The sequence below is a fragment of the Magallana gigas genome, chromosome 6 (assembly GCF_963853765.1).
Source record: "Magallana gigas chromosome 6, xbMagGiga1.1, whole genome shotgun sequence".
NCBI classification, from domain to species: domain Eukaryota; kingdom Metazoa; phylum Mollusca; class Bivalvia; order Ostreida; family Ostreidae; genus Magallana; species Magallana gigas.
In genome coordinates this window covers 20,198,593-20,217,791 of record NC_088858.1, presented here as the reverse complement: position 1 = coordinate 20,217,791, position 19,199 = coordinate 20,198,593, and the positions used below count along the sequence as shown (strand labels likewise).

General features: G+C 30.9%; 1 protein-coding gene across 1 annotated transcript in view; it reads right to left on the bottom strand.

Moving 5' to 3' along the window:
• LOC105337045 (centrosome-associated protein CEP250) overlaps positions 1–19,199 on the bottom strand; it is a 131,408-nt gene that overhangs the window by 26,032 nt on the left and 86,177 nt on the right. Inside the window, exons 40-55 of the mRNA XM_066088534.1 lie at positions 18,227–18,531; positions 17,363–17,525; positions 17,004–17,063; positions 16,790–16,852; positions 16,218–16,268; positions 15,622–15,684; positions 15,243–15,302; positions 14,709–14,762; positions 14,452–14,556; positions 13,819–13,881; positions 11,650–11,712; positions 7,653–7,715; positions 7,452–7,547; positions 7,011–7,106; positions 6,856–6,918; positions 5,937–5,999 (exon numbers count right to left, since the gene is read on the bottom strand). Of these exons, the coding sequence (XP_065944606.1) occupies positions 5,937–5,999; positions 6,856–6,918; positions 7,011–7,106; positions 7,452–7,547; positions 7,653–7,715; positions 11,650–11,712; positions 13,819–13,881; positions 14,452–14,556; positions 14,709–14,762; positions 15,243–15,302; positions 15,622–15,684; positions 16,218–16,268; positions 16,790–16,852; positions 17,004–17,063; positions 17,363–17,525; positions 18,227–18,531 (1,431 nt within the window). The remainder of the gene's footprint in view (positions 1–5,936; positions 6,000–6,855; positions 6,919–7,010; positions 7,107–7,451; positions 7,548–7,652; positions 7,716–11,649; positions 11,713–13,818; positions 13,882–14,451; positions 14,557–14,708; positions 14,763–15,242; positions 15,303–15,621; positions 15,685–16,217; positions 16,269–16,789; positions 16,853–17,003; positions 17,064–17,362; positions 17,526–18,226; positions 18,532–19,199) is intronic.

Sequence of the window (19,199 nt, the reverse complement as noted above, 5' to 3'; positions counted from 1 at the left end):
AACAAAATCAAAATAAATTCATCTAACTGTTTTGTTGTTTACCTTGCAGTAAACTAGTTGTACCGTCGGAAGCTCCCTCTTGTGTTTGGCTCAGTAGGTCCCGGCATTCAGCTTGTGACTTTTCAAGATCTTCACGCAAGCTTCTGCACTCGTCTTTGTACTCAAAACTCTTTTGTTCACATTTGTCTCGTTCTTCCGTCAGCTTCTCATTGTCTACTACAATAAGTAAAAACAAATCTCAAAAACCTTCTTTTTGCCCTAAGCCACATCAAAAATAGCAAAACTTTGAAATTAAATGATCAGAGAGAGAGAGAGAGAGAGAGAGAGAGCAGGAAAACTCCTGCAATGTATATTATTTAACACGTTCTTGGCATAACCATCGTTTATAAGCGTACACATAATCTGATATAAAATTGGACCAAGCAGGTTTAAATTTGGTCATAAATGTTTAACTTTTCGAAGAATGTCGATGGTGGAATTTTCTTTTCAAATGTAAAACTGTACTTACTGGTAAGACGATCCAACTTTCGTTCTAATTTGTTGGATTTTTCTAAAATATAATACCTTATACATTATTATCGTAATATCGTATTTTCCCTATGATATGAATGCCCGATTGATATCATGTTATCGCGCTACAAATTATGTTATTGACATAACTACATGTATACTAAAAATAGAAATATTATAAACCTTACTATATTAAAAATAAATTTTCATGTTGGCTTCTGTGCCATTATGACGTCACAATAGCGAAATCAACATCTGCATATTATGAACCAAATATTTTACAATTATAATTTTGAAGAAAATCAATTTTTGTAAGTAAAATCATCGTCTTTATTCGATATTTTCAAAAGTTTGATTCATTTAACATGAAATAAAGCCGTAAGCGGATTCAAACTCATAATCTGCAGAAAACAAGCCCGATTCTCTAACCACTACATATGTAAGCTATGACTATCCACTAAGCTTTGACGATACACAACCAAATCGATTGATACAAACATATTACAATCATTAAAATTTATTGCCATCTTGTGACGCAGTGTCTTGAAAAGTATAAGTCTAGGAGTATTTAGGTTTCTGAAGATATATTTGAATAACAACTGTTAACTTGCCCTTTTCTTCTTCCAATGAACGTCTGTAACCTTCAGTCGTTGTCCGATAATTGTTCAGTTCTGAAGCCATACTATCTAAACGGTACCCAGTTTTTGACAGCAGTTCGTTGATGTGTCGACTCTTCTCTTTTTAATCAAAATGTAATGTTCATTTCTTTTATGTTTGATAAGATCATTATCGCCCATTTTTAAAATATTTTATATATATCATAGAAAAATTACTGATCAAATGTGCAACTCATACTCTAAAGTATGCACATTTTACACAACAATCATTGTTTTAAAGTCTAAAATGATCTACAATATGTAATTTTGACTAATTTTATTTAAATATGTACATGTGTTTTTTTACTTTCTTACTTGTCTATTTTAATTATTTCTTTTCATATGTGTCATCTCAACGAATATAAATTTTCATGAATTTGATTTCCCCAGATCTTTAACATAAAACAAGAGGCCCATGGGCCACATCGCTCATCTGAGCAACAATAGGCATGATAAAATCAACTTCAAGGTCATTATACAAAATGGTTGGACAATATGGTGTAATTCTTTTTTTTTACAGGATTATTTTATAGTCATGTCACATTCAGCAATGCATTTTACATAAAGACCCTAAACAGTTGTTTATATAAAGGGTATAAACCAACATCAAATTCTGAACCCCATGTGAAACCCAATATTCATCCAGGTGCCAAAATTCAAACAATGTTAAAGAATCAGCAATATTTAAAAATGCTTGCATATAGGTAAAACCATATAGGATGGATAACATATCAGTTTTTGTGAATAATTAAAATGTTTTCCTTTGTACAATGGGATCCCAAATGTGGCCCCACCCTACTTCTAAAGATTTTTAATTTAAAAAAAATTTGAATCTACACTATCTGAAGTTGTTTCCACTAAAATAACAGCTTTTCTAGGCAAATGTTTTTTCAGAAATTTTGTTTATTATATTCCTCTATTTATAATTACATGTATGTAAATTAAATTTTTTGCCCCCCCCCCCCGTTGTGAACTCTTCCTACCATCGGGAATCATGATTTGAATAAGCTTGAATTTTCACTACCTGAGGATGTTTCCACATAAGTTTCAGCTTTCCTGGCCTTCGGTTGTTGAAAAGAAGTTTTTTAAAGATTTACTCTATATATTCCTATGTTAAAATTCGACCCCCCCCCCTCCAATTGTGGCCCTACCCTACTTCTGGGGGTCATGGTTTTCACAACTTTATATTTACACTACCTTAGGATTCTTCCAGACAATTATCAGCTTTTCTGGCTTTTTTGGTTTTTTGAGAAGAAGATTTTTGAAAAGATACGGTTTCTTTAAATATTTGCCCTAAAATTCCAAAGTTGTTTAAATCTCATGAAAATATGCACACAATATCTTTTATACATGTGTATATAAAGTACCGTGCTATGCTATACACCTGATTTTAAAAAAAAGGATAATGACTTCAACATTTTGTCATATTTCTAAAATGTAGTAAAAAATGATGAAAAATAGCAATTTTTTTTATAGTTTTTTGAAGAGGAAAATTTGTCCGCAGCCGTCGCCCAGAACGAAATTAATTTATTTTATGTGATATCACATAATAAAGTTAATATGTGAGTTTCATCGTGGGCGACGGCTGCGGGCATTGTTTTCTATTCAAATAACCATTGAAAAATTGGTGTCGTCTGCTTAGTTTTAAAAAAATACGAGAAAATGCACTTTTCATGACGTCACAATTACAGTTGTGAAAGTCTAATCAGATAACTATTTATAGATTCTTAATCTATGGGTATTCATGTGAAAATAAATGCTGCATTTCAATTTTTCGTGATATTTTAAAAAAAAATTACCTAAGAACAGGGCAAAATATGAGTGAAACTGTACCTCGTTCTTTCAATAATTCCAAATTATCTCCCCTTGTAAAATGGCGTGGCCCTTCACTTTCACAACTTTGAATCCCCTTAACATAAGAATGCTCTGTACCAAGTTTGATTGAAATTGGTTCAGTGGTTCTTGAGAAGATGTTGATATTGTGAAAAGTTTACAGACAGACATACATACAGACGGACAGACAGACAGACGACAGACAAAATGTGATCAGAATAGCTCACTTGAGCTTTTAGCTCAGGTTAGTTAAAATACTATTTGATTTGAAAATTTTATAACGACAAAAATGTCATACCTTTTTCTCTTTGAAGTTCCATTTGGGAATCTTGCAAAGCTTTGTAATATTCTTGAATATGGTCGCGTAGTAATCCATATTCTTGAAGTGATGCATGAAGCTTGGTAATTTGTTCTAAATTTTAGATAATAATCATTTAATGCCTAAATGCAAGTTAAAAATGATCTAGATACGTGTAATTATTCTTTCCTTAAAAGAGGGCAAAATTATTTCAAAGAATTTAGACAAGTAACAGATGATTCAAATATATCAAAACTACTGTTTCGACATTTTAGGTAAGATACTCGGCTTTAAGAATGTTAAGCAGCAGTTTCAACCTTTATCCTTCCAAACTATCAATGATTTCCGGAATGGTATAAGTGATATAAATAACTGCGGTAAATAAATATATAAAGCTTAATAACCTTGAACGTAGACTTCAGAAAACAGAGCAATACTTTTCTAAGATAATAATCGATTGCAATTAGCAACACGTAAACAGCAAGTAACAATATATAAGCGCGTCTTATTATGTTAAATTCATTAAAAAACATTAATTAACCTCTGAAAAAAAAAATAAAAAAAATAATTCTCTTACCTGATTGATCCATATTTTGATGTTTAAGTCGGTGGTTCTCTAGCTCTATTCTTTGAAGATTCCCCATGCTATACATCATTTCCTGCTTTTCTCTGACAACCTTTTGCATGCATTCTAGTGGAAAAAATGTCAAAATGTACCATTATTTTAATCTTACGTCGCAAAGCACAGATATAAAACAACAATTATGAACACAAGAGGCACTTTGCTTATTAGGGCAATGATTTGCAACTTTGATCCCAGGAACGAAATGTACAGAATAAGATGTCAAAGTTGTTTGTCTACATAAGTGTTTAAATTGAACAATGTTTGCTTCGTGTTGATAATTTTACCCCTTTATATATTGTAAGGAATGAATTCAAACGCTACCGAATTTACACTCATACATGATTTTTTATAAATCGTTTTTAGTTGATAAATCAAAGGCTTGAAGGGTCTGAGAGTCGCCTTGTTTTCAATATGTTGTCAATTTTTTGGAAGGTTTTACCGCACTTATTTACTGCTCCTTCACTCAACCATAATCATTGCTTGATAACAAGCTTGACTTCACAATGGGAAAAATCCATAGCAATACTTTTGCACATAAATTGCAAAAGTGTCATGGTAAACACTGAAGAATGAAAACTGTAAATGCAAAGGAATCATTCTTTGAGTATTATGAAGTGATAATTTCGGTCGGGGCGTGATCAAATCCAATAAAGACCGAAATTATAACCTCATAATATTCAAAGAAAGATTCGTTATTACTTATATTTATATAATCTTTAGCTATTGTACGATTTAATATTTAAATATAAATAAGCAAACCCCGCTGGCGCCCCAATTTAAAGTTATGGGTTATATAGTACAAAATCGATACGTAGTGTTATCACAGACAAAAACACTGGGAAAAAAAAATATATAAATATATATATATATACTTTGGCCGTCATTCACTTAAGAAACGAACTCAATATCTACCCAAGTTATACGAGTATTACCTGGGTTGGGACAATTTACGCTTTATAATTCGCGAAGCGGATTAGTACGTTTTTGACGTTGGTGCATTGTGACACGTCTTGTGACGTGCAATCCAGGTTATACAAATTTAACTAAATTTTTCAATCCAATCAAATTTGTGTTAGGGTTTATAATCATATTTTCGAACAAAATTTGCTTTATGACACACGTGGCCTCAGGACCATGAAGCATTTTTAGACTGAAGTCTAAATTGCAAACTTTTATAAAATTATGATATGACATAAAATTACACTTAAACTTCGTAACTATCAACATAATATAGCGACACTTTCAAATAGAATTTCATTTTTTCGATGTTGTCAATCGCAAGACAGTAAGACAGTCACTGTGTATAAAATTTGACTTAAGTCTAAGACTGCTTCATGATCTTGGGGCCTTGTCTTCTATATGAATCTACACTTATCCTTACATTACATAAATCCTTGCATGTTATCAAGTACCAAATGCAGCGGTAAATATGTTCAACATCGAAATTTTATCCACTTTATTCTGTATCACTCTGATTTTTTTTCTATAACTGAATTAATAATTGCCATAAACAATTGTTTATCCCAATTTGAACCCGTCAATCTACAGGTGGCCATGGTATAAGCAAAGCAAGCTCTTTCATTAAGTTGTTTCCTGTTTATGTTTAGATCGGGGGGCGGGGGGGGGGGCGAGGTTGAAAACCAACAACTGATTTTTTTTTTTAATTTCAAATGTCCTATTACTCTTGAGATACTAGTATGCATTTAGCCTTTTGTCAGAACGGGTTTAAATTTAAAACATACAACCATCGAAAAGGTTTGTATTTACAAACTTCAAGTAAATTTAAAAATTAACTTTATACTACAAAGTTACCATTGGCAGCATTTTTCTCTGCTTCTTTCAATTCAAGAGCTGCTCTCAGTTGCCTTACTTCATCATTTACAGTGGTAATGTAAGCTAAAAAACCCGAAATGTATAGTTAGATAACGTAAAGAACATAGTTTATTATTAAGATAGATAGATAGATAGATAGATAGATAGATAGATAGATAGATAGATAGATAGAGTTACAGACCTCCCAGTTTATCTCTTTCATTACTGAGCTCTGCAATTTCCTTTTTGGCAGCGTCTAGCTCTCCTAAAATTATCAATTCAAATGACATCATTTTCAATACATAAAAGAGGGATTTATATTATGGTACCTGGATACTATGAAAAAAGTTTTTTGTTTATTCTTAAAAATCTTTATGACTTTCAGAATACCCTTTCTATCGAAAAAGTATAATAATTTCATTGAAACAATAAACCTATATATATATATATATATATATATATATATATATATATATATATATATATATATATATAAAGACACGTTTTTTACTTCATTTATTTTACTTCGTTTATTTTACTTAATGATGTTAAAAATGAAGGGTAATTAACTGCGTGCAAAGGACACTTTTATTAATAAAGATGCAAACATCCAATCGAGCGTTCCCACTATAAATTGCTGTTTATTGGCTTGTTGTAAATATACCTGACCTAAAATATCTGTATATATCGTACCAAGTGTATTCAATTTTGTAGACATATTCAATTTAAAAGTATACAATTTTTTTTTTTTTGGGGGGGGGGGGGAGTGCAATAGGTGAATATCATATTTCATTTCATTCAATTTGTCATTTGCTTTCCTCTAACGAAAGCTGGCTCACACTATCTATTTTTTTCATAATAAAATGAAAACTTACAAACCATAATAAATTGTATTTGCTGAAACTGGGTCAAACAATTCCTCGTTTATATATTAAACAGCAATAACAAATGATGTAACTATTCAAAATTAATTAATTAGCAAATGATGTAACTATTCAAATTTTTTTTTATATCGTTATATCATTAATTGGTGTAGAAAATCACCATGATCATAGAGCATGCTGACCAAAGGTAGGGAATTCCACTTCTATGAGATAAATAAAATTAAAAAAAAAACTAACCTGTGATTCTCAACCGTTCAGATTTCAAGTTTCCACATTCCATTGACTTTAACTGTAAATCGTCTGAAAAAGACAAGACTACTGTTCAGAATAATCGGAGAGAGAGAGAGAGAGAGAGAGAGAGAGAGAGAGAGAGAGAGAGAGAGAGAGCTTACCCTTTATTCGCTTATTTTCAGCTTGAAGTTGTTGACTGCCTTCAGTGAGTTTTGTGAGGCGTTGTTTCAGTAATTCCTTCTCCTTTTCGGCTTGATCTGTAGATTTATAAAATGTTTCTATACCAAAGATACTTTTACAACGAAATCATCATTCACATGTTAGATAAGGGACCAAAATGTAAAAAAAAAAAATCACCATATGTGCTTGTGCTTGACTAGTTATATGCATATGCATGTGAAAATGGTATGCATGTATAGTAATTATCCATACTAGCTGTATTAAATATCTTTTTTAAACATCTTTTATATTTTGTGTCTTGTAAGTCCTCTTTTGTACATTTACCCACATTTTCTTTTGATTGAACGAAGATCACTTGCATTATTAAGATAAACTGAAAAAAAATGTTATTGAAACATGAACGAAAAAATGTGAAAATTTACCCTTCTCAGTTTTATATTTAACTTTAAGTTCTTCCATCTCTTGTTTGTACTTATTTTCGGTAGTTGTCACTTCCTTGTTTTTCAAACTTAATTGGCCTAAAAAAAATAAAACATAATTAAAAATTAAATAAATTAAAAATAATCGAAACATATCAAAAAATCTTCGAACAAATCTTAGGAAGAAATTATAAATTATCGTACCTGACAATTCCTCTGAACGTCGTTTTTCGAATTGATAATTTTCTTGCATTTTCTTTAGTTCAGCTTTAGAAATATAGATAAAATAATTTGAAACTTAGCCCATTAACGTAGACTGTTTACAAATTCACTTCGAAAGAACTGGATCAAAATAGTTTAAACAAGAGGCCCATGGGCCACATCGCTCACCTGAGCAACAATGGCGAACTACATTGACTTAACACACTTTACAGTCAGACGCGACCTATCTTCCATTATTTTCTATTTTTTCCTATCTCCACAATGTGAAGATTTCCAGCAAGTAATTCCATAATTATATTTTCCTGTTATATGATACTTTTTTTTATTTAGATATAAAGTGTTCAATTGAAAATATACTGGCACTGTACCAGTTATCAGCTAAAATTTAACATTTTCTTTTCGTATTTCCTTATTTCTTGATATTTTTGGATAAAACTTGACATACTTTAAATAGTGAACTCCTTATTTATCAATCTGTTAGTTTATATCATTATTTAGAACCCAAAACATCTTGTTTTGTGCTTTTTAGCACGCCACGAATATTTGCCGAGTTTTTACGATGTACTGTACCAGTTATCGGCTTCGTGATAATAGCATACTAAAATCCCTGTACATGTTGATTTTATACTCTGCTAAATGTAATTTGAATTATGCCCCTTGTGGGGTCAGATTAAAGTAGTCGGGGTTATGATACATTATAAACAAAACTCATAAAATTGTTTGTTTATTATCATTCGGTAATACACCAAATCGTAGACTATTCAATACATAATTATGCAATCAGGCGTTCAATTGCGCTACGAATCTCTCGGAAATTAGTGATATACATGTTATATGTATTGATATTATATGTCAAATCAAAGAAGGGATATAATAACGTATCACTAAGAGGTAATATTCTATTTTTAACTTATTACATCACTTCCCCCGCTGCTGAAAGTGCGGAGATGTAAAATCAGCGGTAAACAATGATCGTTCAAGTTCATGTATAAAACATATTCAAGAAATTTTTCAAGCAAACTTACTTTTCTTTATTCGAAAAAGACGACTAAATTAAAAAATCTTGGATTGTCGCGTGCTATAAACCCGAACTCTCAGTTTAGCCGATAACTGGTCTTAGCCGATAACTGGTAGAGTACCAGTATACTATGACTTTATTTATAAGCATTCAAATGCATTTTGCATGCTATTTTAAGGAAAATTCTAAATATTATAGCTCTAAAAATAGCCTGGTAATAAACCTTGAATTTTTGGGAATTAACAGGTTTAAATGTTAATAAATAAGGAATAATTTATCAAGGAAAATTATCTAAAATTGAGGAACGTTTCGTGTGTCCTTAAAAAATTAAGAACAGTAAAATTTAATATTTAGCAAAGTTAAGTACCATGATAATTTTCTTACCTAAAACTCAATATTTTATAAAGGGGTAGGGGTGAAAATATATTGTGATATATTAATTATATATAACACCAGTATATTATTTCCTACAGTTTTTGCACATATGTGAACAGTATTAGCTCATTTAAGATTAAAAAAAATCATACATTTCCTAAGACGTATATCAGTTAAAAAATCAGCACCCATTGTGGGCCTACCTTATTGTGTGTAATCATAATTTGAACATTTTGAATCTACACAATTAAAGGATGCCAAGAATTTATTTCATTAATATGTTGTCTTAGAGGCCATGCAATGCATATTTATTTTATATGATGAAAATACTGGAAAAGATAGTTACTATTTGCCTGCAATATTTCTTGTTTGGTATTTTGGTACAGTGTGTATTTATGAAAAAAAATATCGAACTTAAATTAGTGTAATTTTCATTTTCCACATCTTAGTGAATATTTTTAGTGTGTTTATTTAAGATGCCAAGCTCTATGAATATACCATGCAGATGAGATACATTTCATTTTCACAGCTGATATCTCATATGTGAAAGTTAACAAAGATTGACGGACAGAGAATCGCAAGCTAGTCTGGAAGGCAGTACGCAGTGTTTGAACTCAGTGGCAAAAGTTGTTAAGGCTACAGTAAAAAACTTAATTGGTCTTCCCTTAAATAATTGTTTACCTGATGTAAACTTGTGTGACGTTTTATATCCTTACTTACTTGATCGATGAAAACACTTGACTGGAAAATGTTGTCACATGATGTGTTAAAAAGCTATATAATTTAATGTATTGTCAGGCCCATTAATTATTTCATATTCCCTCAAAAACAACAAACGGCTACAAACCAAGAGGATTTTCTGCTGCAATATTTTCTTTAAAATAATGATAATGCACGGATATCCTCATAATTAAAAATGTGTCAGAACTGTTTAAAAGAAGTTTTTATTTACTCGTTTGAAAAATACCAAAATTGTTGCAGATTTCAAATAATTTATCAAATGAGAAAGGACCCCAGAAAGTAGTTATAGCACATCATCCTTTTGATTTTTCTGTACACAAGTATATAATGTTTAGTAAGACAATTCCAATGATCAACGAAAATTTCAGCGTCAGTCGTAGAATGATAGGCAACTTTTAAAAACTTGTCCAATTTGTTTAATTTCATTTTTTTAATGCATTCATACATTATATAGATAAAATGTTTTGTAAATGAGTTAGCCAGGTGACACAAAATCAGTTTATGCACTGTGTTTTTTGGAGAAATTAGTCCTACCCTATGACCCAATTACAACAGTTTTTAGTTTTGAAGATAACTGTAAACAAACGGGTTTGCATTAATTTGGCAGAGTTATTAAATAATTACAAGTTACCTTCTAATTGTAGTATCAACAAGAAATGTAATGATTATCGATTGTAATTTTCAATGCACGGTATATGTGTTTGCACCACCCGTATTTATAACCTCTAAAGATAAGACAGTCGCGCGTGATTAATCACAACAGGGTTTAACTGAGGCTGTGAAAACGTCTTTTCAAATTCATAAACATCTTTTTATTGTCTTTGGATTTAATTTACACGATTATGAACTCAGAATACATGGCTACTTCAAATTCTCTTTCGGAGGAAATTCCGAAGTTACCGATCAAAATCGATTATTTCAACCAAAGTCGCTCCCTTGTCTGATCCTTGTTGACACAATTAGAAATTAAAAAACAATAAAAACGGAGGGAAATGCACTTAAGTACGCTGTTAATGCATCAGATTTTATCATTTTCGCAGGTAAACAATCAACTGCCTATTTACCGAAGTCTATGTTCCAAATACAAGGCGATTGTTTCCCAAGTTAAAAAGCAAAATGAAACGAAAAAATCAAAACAAGCTAAAACCACCCTCACAAGTGAAAATGACAACGCGTTAAAATATTTAACCTCAATTTACTTCACAATAATCGGAACCAATGTTATTTCCATGTTTCATAGATTATATTCGCACGTGAACTGTTGCACAACAAACTGCCAGCTTCAAACAAAGAACCTCGTTTTCGAGATGCTGTAGACTGGCGATGCCTGTCATAAGACCAGTCTATCGCAATGAATTGCCAGTCTACGATATATGGAATAACAAGCAATTCTTTATTAGTATTTTCGCAATTATTTCAAATTTGGAACAAAATTCGCCTATAATTTTTGCAATTTATATTTTCCTTTCCCTAAGGATGATTTATGCTAAATTACGTTAAGATAAACTCAGTAGTTCATGGGAAGAAGATTTTTTAAAATGCACCCCCCTTTTTTACAGTTTCGAGGTTTTCTCCGCTTTTAATAAAATCTGGCCTATTATTTTTGCAATTTATATTCACCTTCTTATAAGGATGATGTGTGCCAAATTTGATTAAATTTGGCCAAGTGGTTTTAGAGAAGAAGACCAAAATGTAAAAAGTTTACAGACGGACAGACGGACGGACAGACGGACGGACGGACGGACAGACGGACGACGGACAACGGGTGATCAGAAAAGCTCACTTGAGCTTTCAGCACAGGTGAGCTAAAAAAGGATATTTGTGAAAACAACAATTAAATCTAACCTGCCAACTCTTCTGCCTTTTTCTTCATCTCCAGGTAATTAGAGAGAAGATCAGAATTGTTCTCTATTTCAATAGATAGATATAAAAACATTAACTACGTAACACGTCCAACAAGTGATTCATGATTGTTTTTCAGTAAATACTGTATACAGGGTTATTTTCTACTCTTGCAAACAGTTTTCGCCCCGTCTTGAATTCGCCCAGACATAGATGTGTTTTAAAAGAGATAGTTTAAGAAATCGTATTTTGATCCGTCTTAAATTCGCCCGTTGACAACAATGGCGAAAGGGGCGAAAATAAAACGGGGGCTAATAATACCATGGATACAGTACATGTAAGTAAGGCCTAAAAAAATTGTGTGTTAAGGGTAACACTGATGAAAAAATGAGGTTAGGTAGGTAGGGATTTTTTTCTATTTTATCATATTTATTTTTTTTGTATGAATCCTAAGAATGTTTGTTTGTTTCATATTTAAAAACATATTTTTTATTGGAAATAAGATAAAATTCACAATCGGATAAAATCAGACAGCTATTCAGTGTTTTCCCCAGAAAATTTTTGAAGCATGGGGGAAAGTTTGTCAGAGTAAGTGCGCGGTGTGGCATTAAAGCGCCTAAGCCGGCGAAATCACTGTGTGTATAATAATATAACCATTTGATGAAACGTACTACATGATATGTACTATAACTGATGCATTTTCATGAAATCTACATCAACAAGTATCATTTCAATTCATAATTATATTTTAATATCTGTGTATATTTAATATACAATTTTTCTGTTTTTTTCTGGCAAAACTAATAACATTTTTTTTCAAAAACAGTTTTTTAAGAGGTTGGTCCTCACAAGTTTTCACAAAACACAAGAAATATAGATTCACATGGCAGTTCAACATCCGCTTCTGTCCCACTCCTTCTTCTACATATTTTATAGAAGAGATTTTTTTAGGGGGGGGGGGGGGTGTTGAACAAGAAATAGGCAGAACAAGTCCATACAATTACAGCAAACTTGATTTAACTTATTCTGGGCAGTTAATATTTCTTGTTTCAATTGGGGGTTCATATGAAATTTTCTGTGATATCTTGACACCAGTTCCCTTCCCCGTTTACATGTCTGTACACAGTCAATCATTTTCATAGGCATACAATATACGATGTTTCTAGTCATGTGACATCGCTTCCGTGCATTTCTGCAAATAACTGTAGTTTTTTTTTCTTTATTATGTACATTTTTTCAAGTTTCCAATATCATTGCGGCAAATAAAGACTAGACTAGTTCAAGCATATCGAATCCAAGCTAACACCATCGAGTGAACATTGTGCTATTTTTAGATCTTGGAAAATCCACAACATTCGATAATGGCGGAGATGTCGAAAAAAGCACATTATATTAAAACAAGAAGTAATCACGTCTCTATTTATGCATTAATCACCAATTAAACCACGTGTGCCCCCTTGCTGAGATCGATGTCGAAATTAACTGCGCTCACTGCGGGTTCAAGTGTTTTTCCGAAGTTTGAGCGGAGATACGACAACTTTATATCTACTAATTACAGTTAAGATGTGTAATAATTGGAAAAAGAATTTTGCTTTGAAATAAACATGCATAGCGGGAAGCATGGCGGCACTGTGTGATGCATGGCGGGGGATCTTCAATGCATGGCGGTACCGCCATGCAAAATCGGCCTGGGGAAATTTTTAAAACAGTCTAAAAATGGTAGGATCGGGCCATTTTTGTAGGTTAGGTCGGGTTACCCGAAACACACAACTTTTTTTTTAGGCCTAATATCAATGATGGTTATCAATAAGGATTTCAAAATGGTCCTATATTGCATAAAATTACTTGATTATGGTGGGTTTTTTTTAAATAAAATTCGAATTATCAAATACACATTTGAAATGTTAAATTTATAATGAAGAGTGAATGTTAAATCATAAGGCAGAAAACAGAGGGTAGGCCCATGTGATTAATAAATAAAACTATTTATACTAAAACGATTCTTTTTATGTTCAACATAATAACATAAATGTCTCTCTCCTATTTACTTTCTCTTTTTCCCTCTCTTATATTATTCTCTCTCTCTCTCTATTTCTCTCATTTAATCACACTCTCTCTCTCTCTCTCTCTCTCTCTCTCTCTCTCTCTCTCTGAGAAATTTACACAGCTTACCATTTCGGCTTGCAAGTTTTGCTCCTAATTCTTCTTTTTCTTCAATTGCCTTTTTAATTTGACCTTTTTGATAAAAACAAATGTTATGCGCTTATCGATGCACCAAAAATATTTCAGCATCAGTACAATCTACATGAGACGCAATAAAATATTAAGCCACTGAGCACTTAATTAAAAATTACACCCCTTATATAATCAAAAAGCAGCACGTGTAAAGTTGTTTTTATACAAAAATGACCACAAAATGTTTTTTCTTTGGTTTTGGAGGGGAAATAGAGCTTGAAACGCAACTGTTTGACTCATAATCATAAAATTTCCAATATGTAATATCATTGATAATTTTATTCGTCGGGTTTCTTTAAATTATAATCAATATCCTTCACTAATACTATTTGAAAAAAAACTTGAATTCTTAAAACAATGACAAATCTTTAAAACATTTTTTCTAATCCAAGAGAATAATTATAAAAATACATACATGTATGCCACAAGAAGGCAAATGCAGTAAACTGTTTCTTAAACCAACTGAAGTTAACCTTCCATTTATATTCGGTAATCTTCATTTATACAGAGATCATTAATAGGAGAGCACACTTAAAGATGGCAAATAAAGATATGTTTCCGTAAAATTACTTTCAAGTTCCTTTAAAACATCTTCTTTGTTGGTAATCTGTTCTTTCAAAGCCTGGGTCTCTTCTTTCAATGCTGCACTTGATTGTCTTTCTTGTTCTAAATACTCTATTTTCAAAAATTATTTAAAACATACATAAAATATCATGTTTACAATTGTTTTGAAACTTTATAAAGAGTTGTTTCAATATTTGATAATTATAATAATCAATGACATTATAATAATGTTCATATTAATTTTAGTTTATAAAAACGGTTACCATTAAGACTTTTATTATCATCAATTAGCCTCTGATGATATGCAGCTACGTTTTCTACAAAATAATGTGGTTTTTAAATGAAAGCAATATATGTGACACACTTATATCAACAGTATATGAGAATCATTTTTCATTTACATTTTAACAGCAAGCTTTCATATTATATATGAATACCATTTTAACATTGATAAAATATGGCGTTAGGTATGTTTATATGCTATATACATGTCGAATCAATCTATATATTCAGTCAAAGGAGAAAAGTGTACGTTGATGTCATGAAAACTCTGACGTAAATTGGAGTAATGTTTGGTAATATTCTAAAGATTCTATCCAATGAGCAAACATTGCTTGACGATATGTAAAATAAGGATCATATCAATAAGTATTTTGAACATGGCTGATAAAAACTTCCTTTGAGTGTATAAATACATATTTACAAATATTTTTAAAATATTTCAATCATAGAAATAAATGACAAAAATCGGATTAATTTGCTATTTTCTATTTGTTACATTTTCCACAACTACTTACCAATTTCTTCTAGATGCCTTTTTAAACTTTCGTTTTCATTTCGCACAGAAGCTAAATCGCCTAAATAAAGGTATTTCATAAGTTAAATCTAAAATCCATGCTAACATATCAAACAGAAGTTCCTAAAAATAACCTTTATTATTGTGTAGCGTAATTATTTGTGTATATAACCATCAATCTAAGATAAACAATTTTAACAACAATATACATGTATGGAAAAATCCTTGCAATGATTTGAATAACTTTCTCGATATCAGGAATACCTTTAAAAGAATAATTTAACAAAGGATTATGAAACAATATGCATCTTTCGAACATTTGTAATATCCTTATACTTTTTAATCGTTTATTTTTATTGGTAATTTAACATGCAAAATACCTTCCAGTGTTTCAATTTGATGATTTTTGTCTTCACACTGTTCTCTTAAATCATCAGCCGCTTCTAGAATGAAAAATATTTACATTGTATACTTGGGATCTCTCATAATTTGTCATGTAACGTGATTTTTAATTCAACGTAATGCAAGTCTATTCCCTTGATCCATGGTGAGGGTATTAAAATATACAAAATGTTGGATAAAACATAAATTACAAATATTTTAACTAATATATTAGGTATGTACTATTGTTTCTGTAAATCTATCTTTTATTGCCACATTTATTAAAAATATTTTAATTTGATTTTGATGCTGATGCAAAAATGTCATTGAAAAGTGTTATTTAAAATGCATAACATCGGTGATGCATGCACCGACTTTTAAAACCTTATTGTATAATAAAGATGAATCGACTTTATTTATGTAATTATTGGTTTCCAGTTATTAATCAATAACAAAAAGGACTCGACTTACTTTTACTTACGTTAACATACGTTTTATACTGTTTTGCTTTTATGATAAAAATCAGTAGAATTAAAAGTAGAGTTATTAGATAAATAAGAGGGATTTTATTTTATAAGCATATATCATAATTTACCTGCGGACGTTTCCGAAGCAACACATCTGTGCAATAAATCTGCGTTTTCGGCTGAATGTAAAAAAAAAAAAAAAAAAAAAAAAAAAAAAATCAATCATGGATTATTACTTTAAAATGAACATTCCTTACAAAAATTTCGTATCGTCAAGGAATATTCTACATGAAAATAAATAAAATTGGTACTATATTTAGAATATTTATCTTTTAGATATCTACAAATTATCACTTATTAACAATAAAACTGAGAAAATCTGCCTTCTGTCCTTTTCAATATTTTTCTACTGTTTTATTGCTTTTCTTTCAACATATTTGTAAAATTCAGACTATGATAATACCTAGCAGTTCAATCCAAACAGTTCAGTAAAGGAACTTAAAACTAATAATAACTTTTTGAATCAAGTTGTAACATCGGCATTCAATTAAAAATATTTAGCACAAGATCTAATAAACGTTCTTACCATTTTAATCTCTGAAAGTACAAATAATTACTCGACATCATTAGGAGTTTTTTCTTCTTTTTGTTGATATATATATATAAGTATAACTTTGTATTTTCCAGTTATCATACTTACAATTTTTCTCATTTATAATTTTATCCCGACGTTTCATTTCTTCTTGTAAAGTAGCCAGATTTTCTGTCCGAATATAATGATAACATACATATTAATTAATATATAAGTATATTTGCAAGGAATGCCTAATGATATGCAGGTCAGACAAATACATGTTACAGAGTTCCTTTAATGTTATTTCTATAATATAAATATTCTTTAATTTGAAACGTACCATTTTTAACGTTTAGCTCTCGTTGTAATTTTTCAATTTCTTTCTCCTGTGAAGTTTTAACTGCAAAAAGAAGTTTAAAATGCATTCAATTAAGTTAAACAACACAAACGATCAAATTTAAACATCTTCAAGAGAGGAAAGGTGTAACCATACACCCAAAATATCACATATTGTGTTTTTTGCAAGAACTCTCCACAAATAAGGTATCAGGACACTTTTCTTCTTTAATTAATATGCATTTTCCCGTTGCATTTTTTGTTGCTTTGCAAATCCAAGCATATTGTATTTAACAAAAGTACTAAAGTTCATGATAATGCAATGTAATTTTGGAATAGTTTAAAGTAGTGCTAGGTATTTACGTTGTATATCAGAGAGCAAGTTGTAACCGAGGGTTTCATTGGAGCCTTCGTAATGAGCCATATCATTTCTAGACTCTGATGACTGGGTAGAATCCATTTCGTTTTCAAAATTGTCAGCATCCACAGCGTTGTCATTTTCAGCCTCGTTTTCATATAAAGACATCTAACAAATATAAAATAACATGTTTGTCCAAAACTAGTGCAAGATTACTAGAATCTGATAAGTATAACATCATTGCTAAGAAAACTGTGTGTGTAATTTTTATACATAATTTTAAACATTTTTATGTTTCTATATGTAACATTTTACACGAAACATCAAGAATTTGCCTTGCTTATCATCATTAGACAAGGTAAATGTATTTGTTGTATGTAATGTATTTGTATGTGTGTTTGTGTAGGTATAAATAAATTCATTTCTCACTTGTATTGCTTCGTGTAATTATGATATTCCTGAAAAGGGAAAACTTATGATTCTTTGCGTTTCAAGAGTGAAGAAAAAGATTCAATATTATTTGTTAAAATGTCAAATCATTTGAGCACTGTAAGACTTTTAATACAATGATTTCCTGAAAAGTTAACATGCATGATGGACACACTGAGTTGTCTTTTAGGAAACTTATTTTTTAATTTTTCTTAGTTCGCTGAAGGATTCGACTGATCGATATTAAATTGGTTAGAACTCCCAGTCCTGTCAGTTTCTAAACAGTTTTAAATTAATATTAATTTCCGTATGGAATAGAGGGAATTATATTCAGTGTGAATGTGATTAGTGATATGTTTATACTAAAGTATTCAAAAATAGATATTTTAAAAATTTAAATCCTAAAAACATGATCTAACATGAGCAAATAAATTTTTTACCTCCCCATTCCGCAAACCGGAATCACTGACATCGTCACCAAATGCCCGAGAAGGCTGTTCCTGTACAGGCGTCGAAGTGATGGAAGAATTCGGTGAATCAATGGTGGTAGGTGAAGGAGAACGTTGCATCTCTTCGCTGTTTATATTACTATGGTCAATGTTTTCATTTTGAACACTCTGCGATGTATAATCATCTCCTGAGTTTGCATCACTTGCAATGACTGTTGTTTCTACAACTGCATCCTCTCTCCATACATCATTAGACTCTGCAGATGTGTTCTTTTCTGAAACCTCTCTGGACTGGTCTAAGTATTACAAATATAAATGAAACAAAAAACAAAAAACTCTTTAAAAAAAGAATGACATTAAGCTAAAATGAAAAACATGTAGATTTATGAAAAAAATATTGAAATCATCCATAAAAATTAGTATTCTCTGGCGTGATTTCTTAAATGAAAAAAAAAACACTTTTGAAAAATATAATTATAACATTTTAACTGTAACTGCAAATTGTTAAGTTTTCAAGTGTGTTGTTTGGGGTCCCCTATACCTTGGGAAAACGTTTTGCATACAAGCGGAAGCTTCGAATCGCCTACGAGATATAAAAAAAAACTTGCAAGCGCTTGACTTGAAAATGACAGAAAAAATGTTCAATTTGTAGGGAGATAATACTTTTAATAGAATAAAGGCTGTCAATGTGACAGCAAACAAGGTTTTCTACTCAGTACTAACTTTGTATATCAGAGAGAAAGTTGTGGGTTTCCTCGGATCCTTGGTAGTGAGCCATATTAGTTCCAGAAGTTGGTGATTGGAAAGAATCCACTTCGTTTGCAAAATTGTCAGCAGTCACCACGTTGTTATTTTCAGCCTCGTTTTCATTTAAAGACATCTATCAAATATAAGATAACATTTTTGTCTAAAATAATACATGATGATAAGAATTGAATTTGTAAAATATATATAAGTGCTAAGT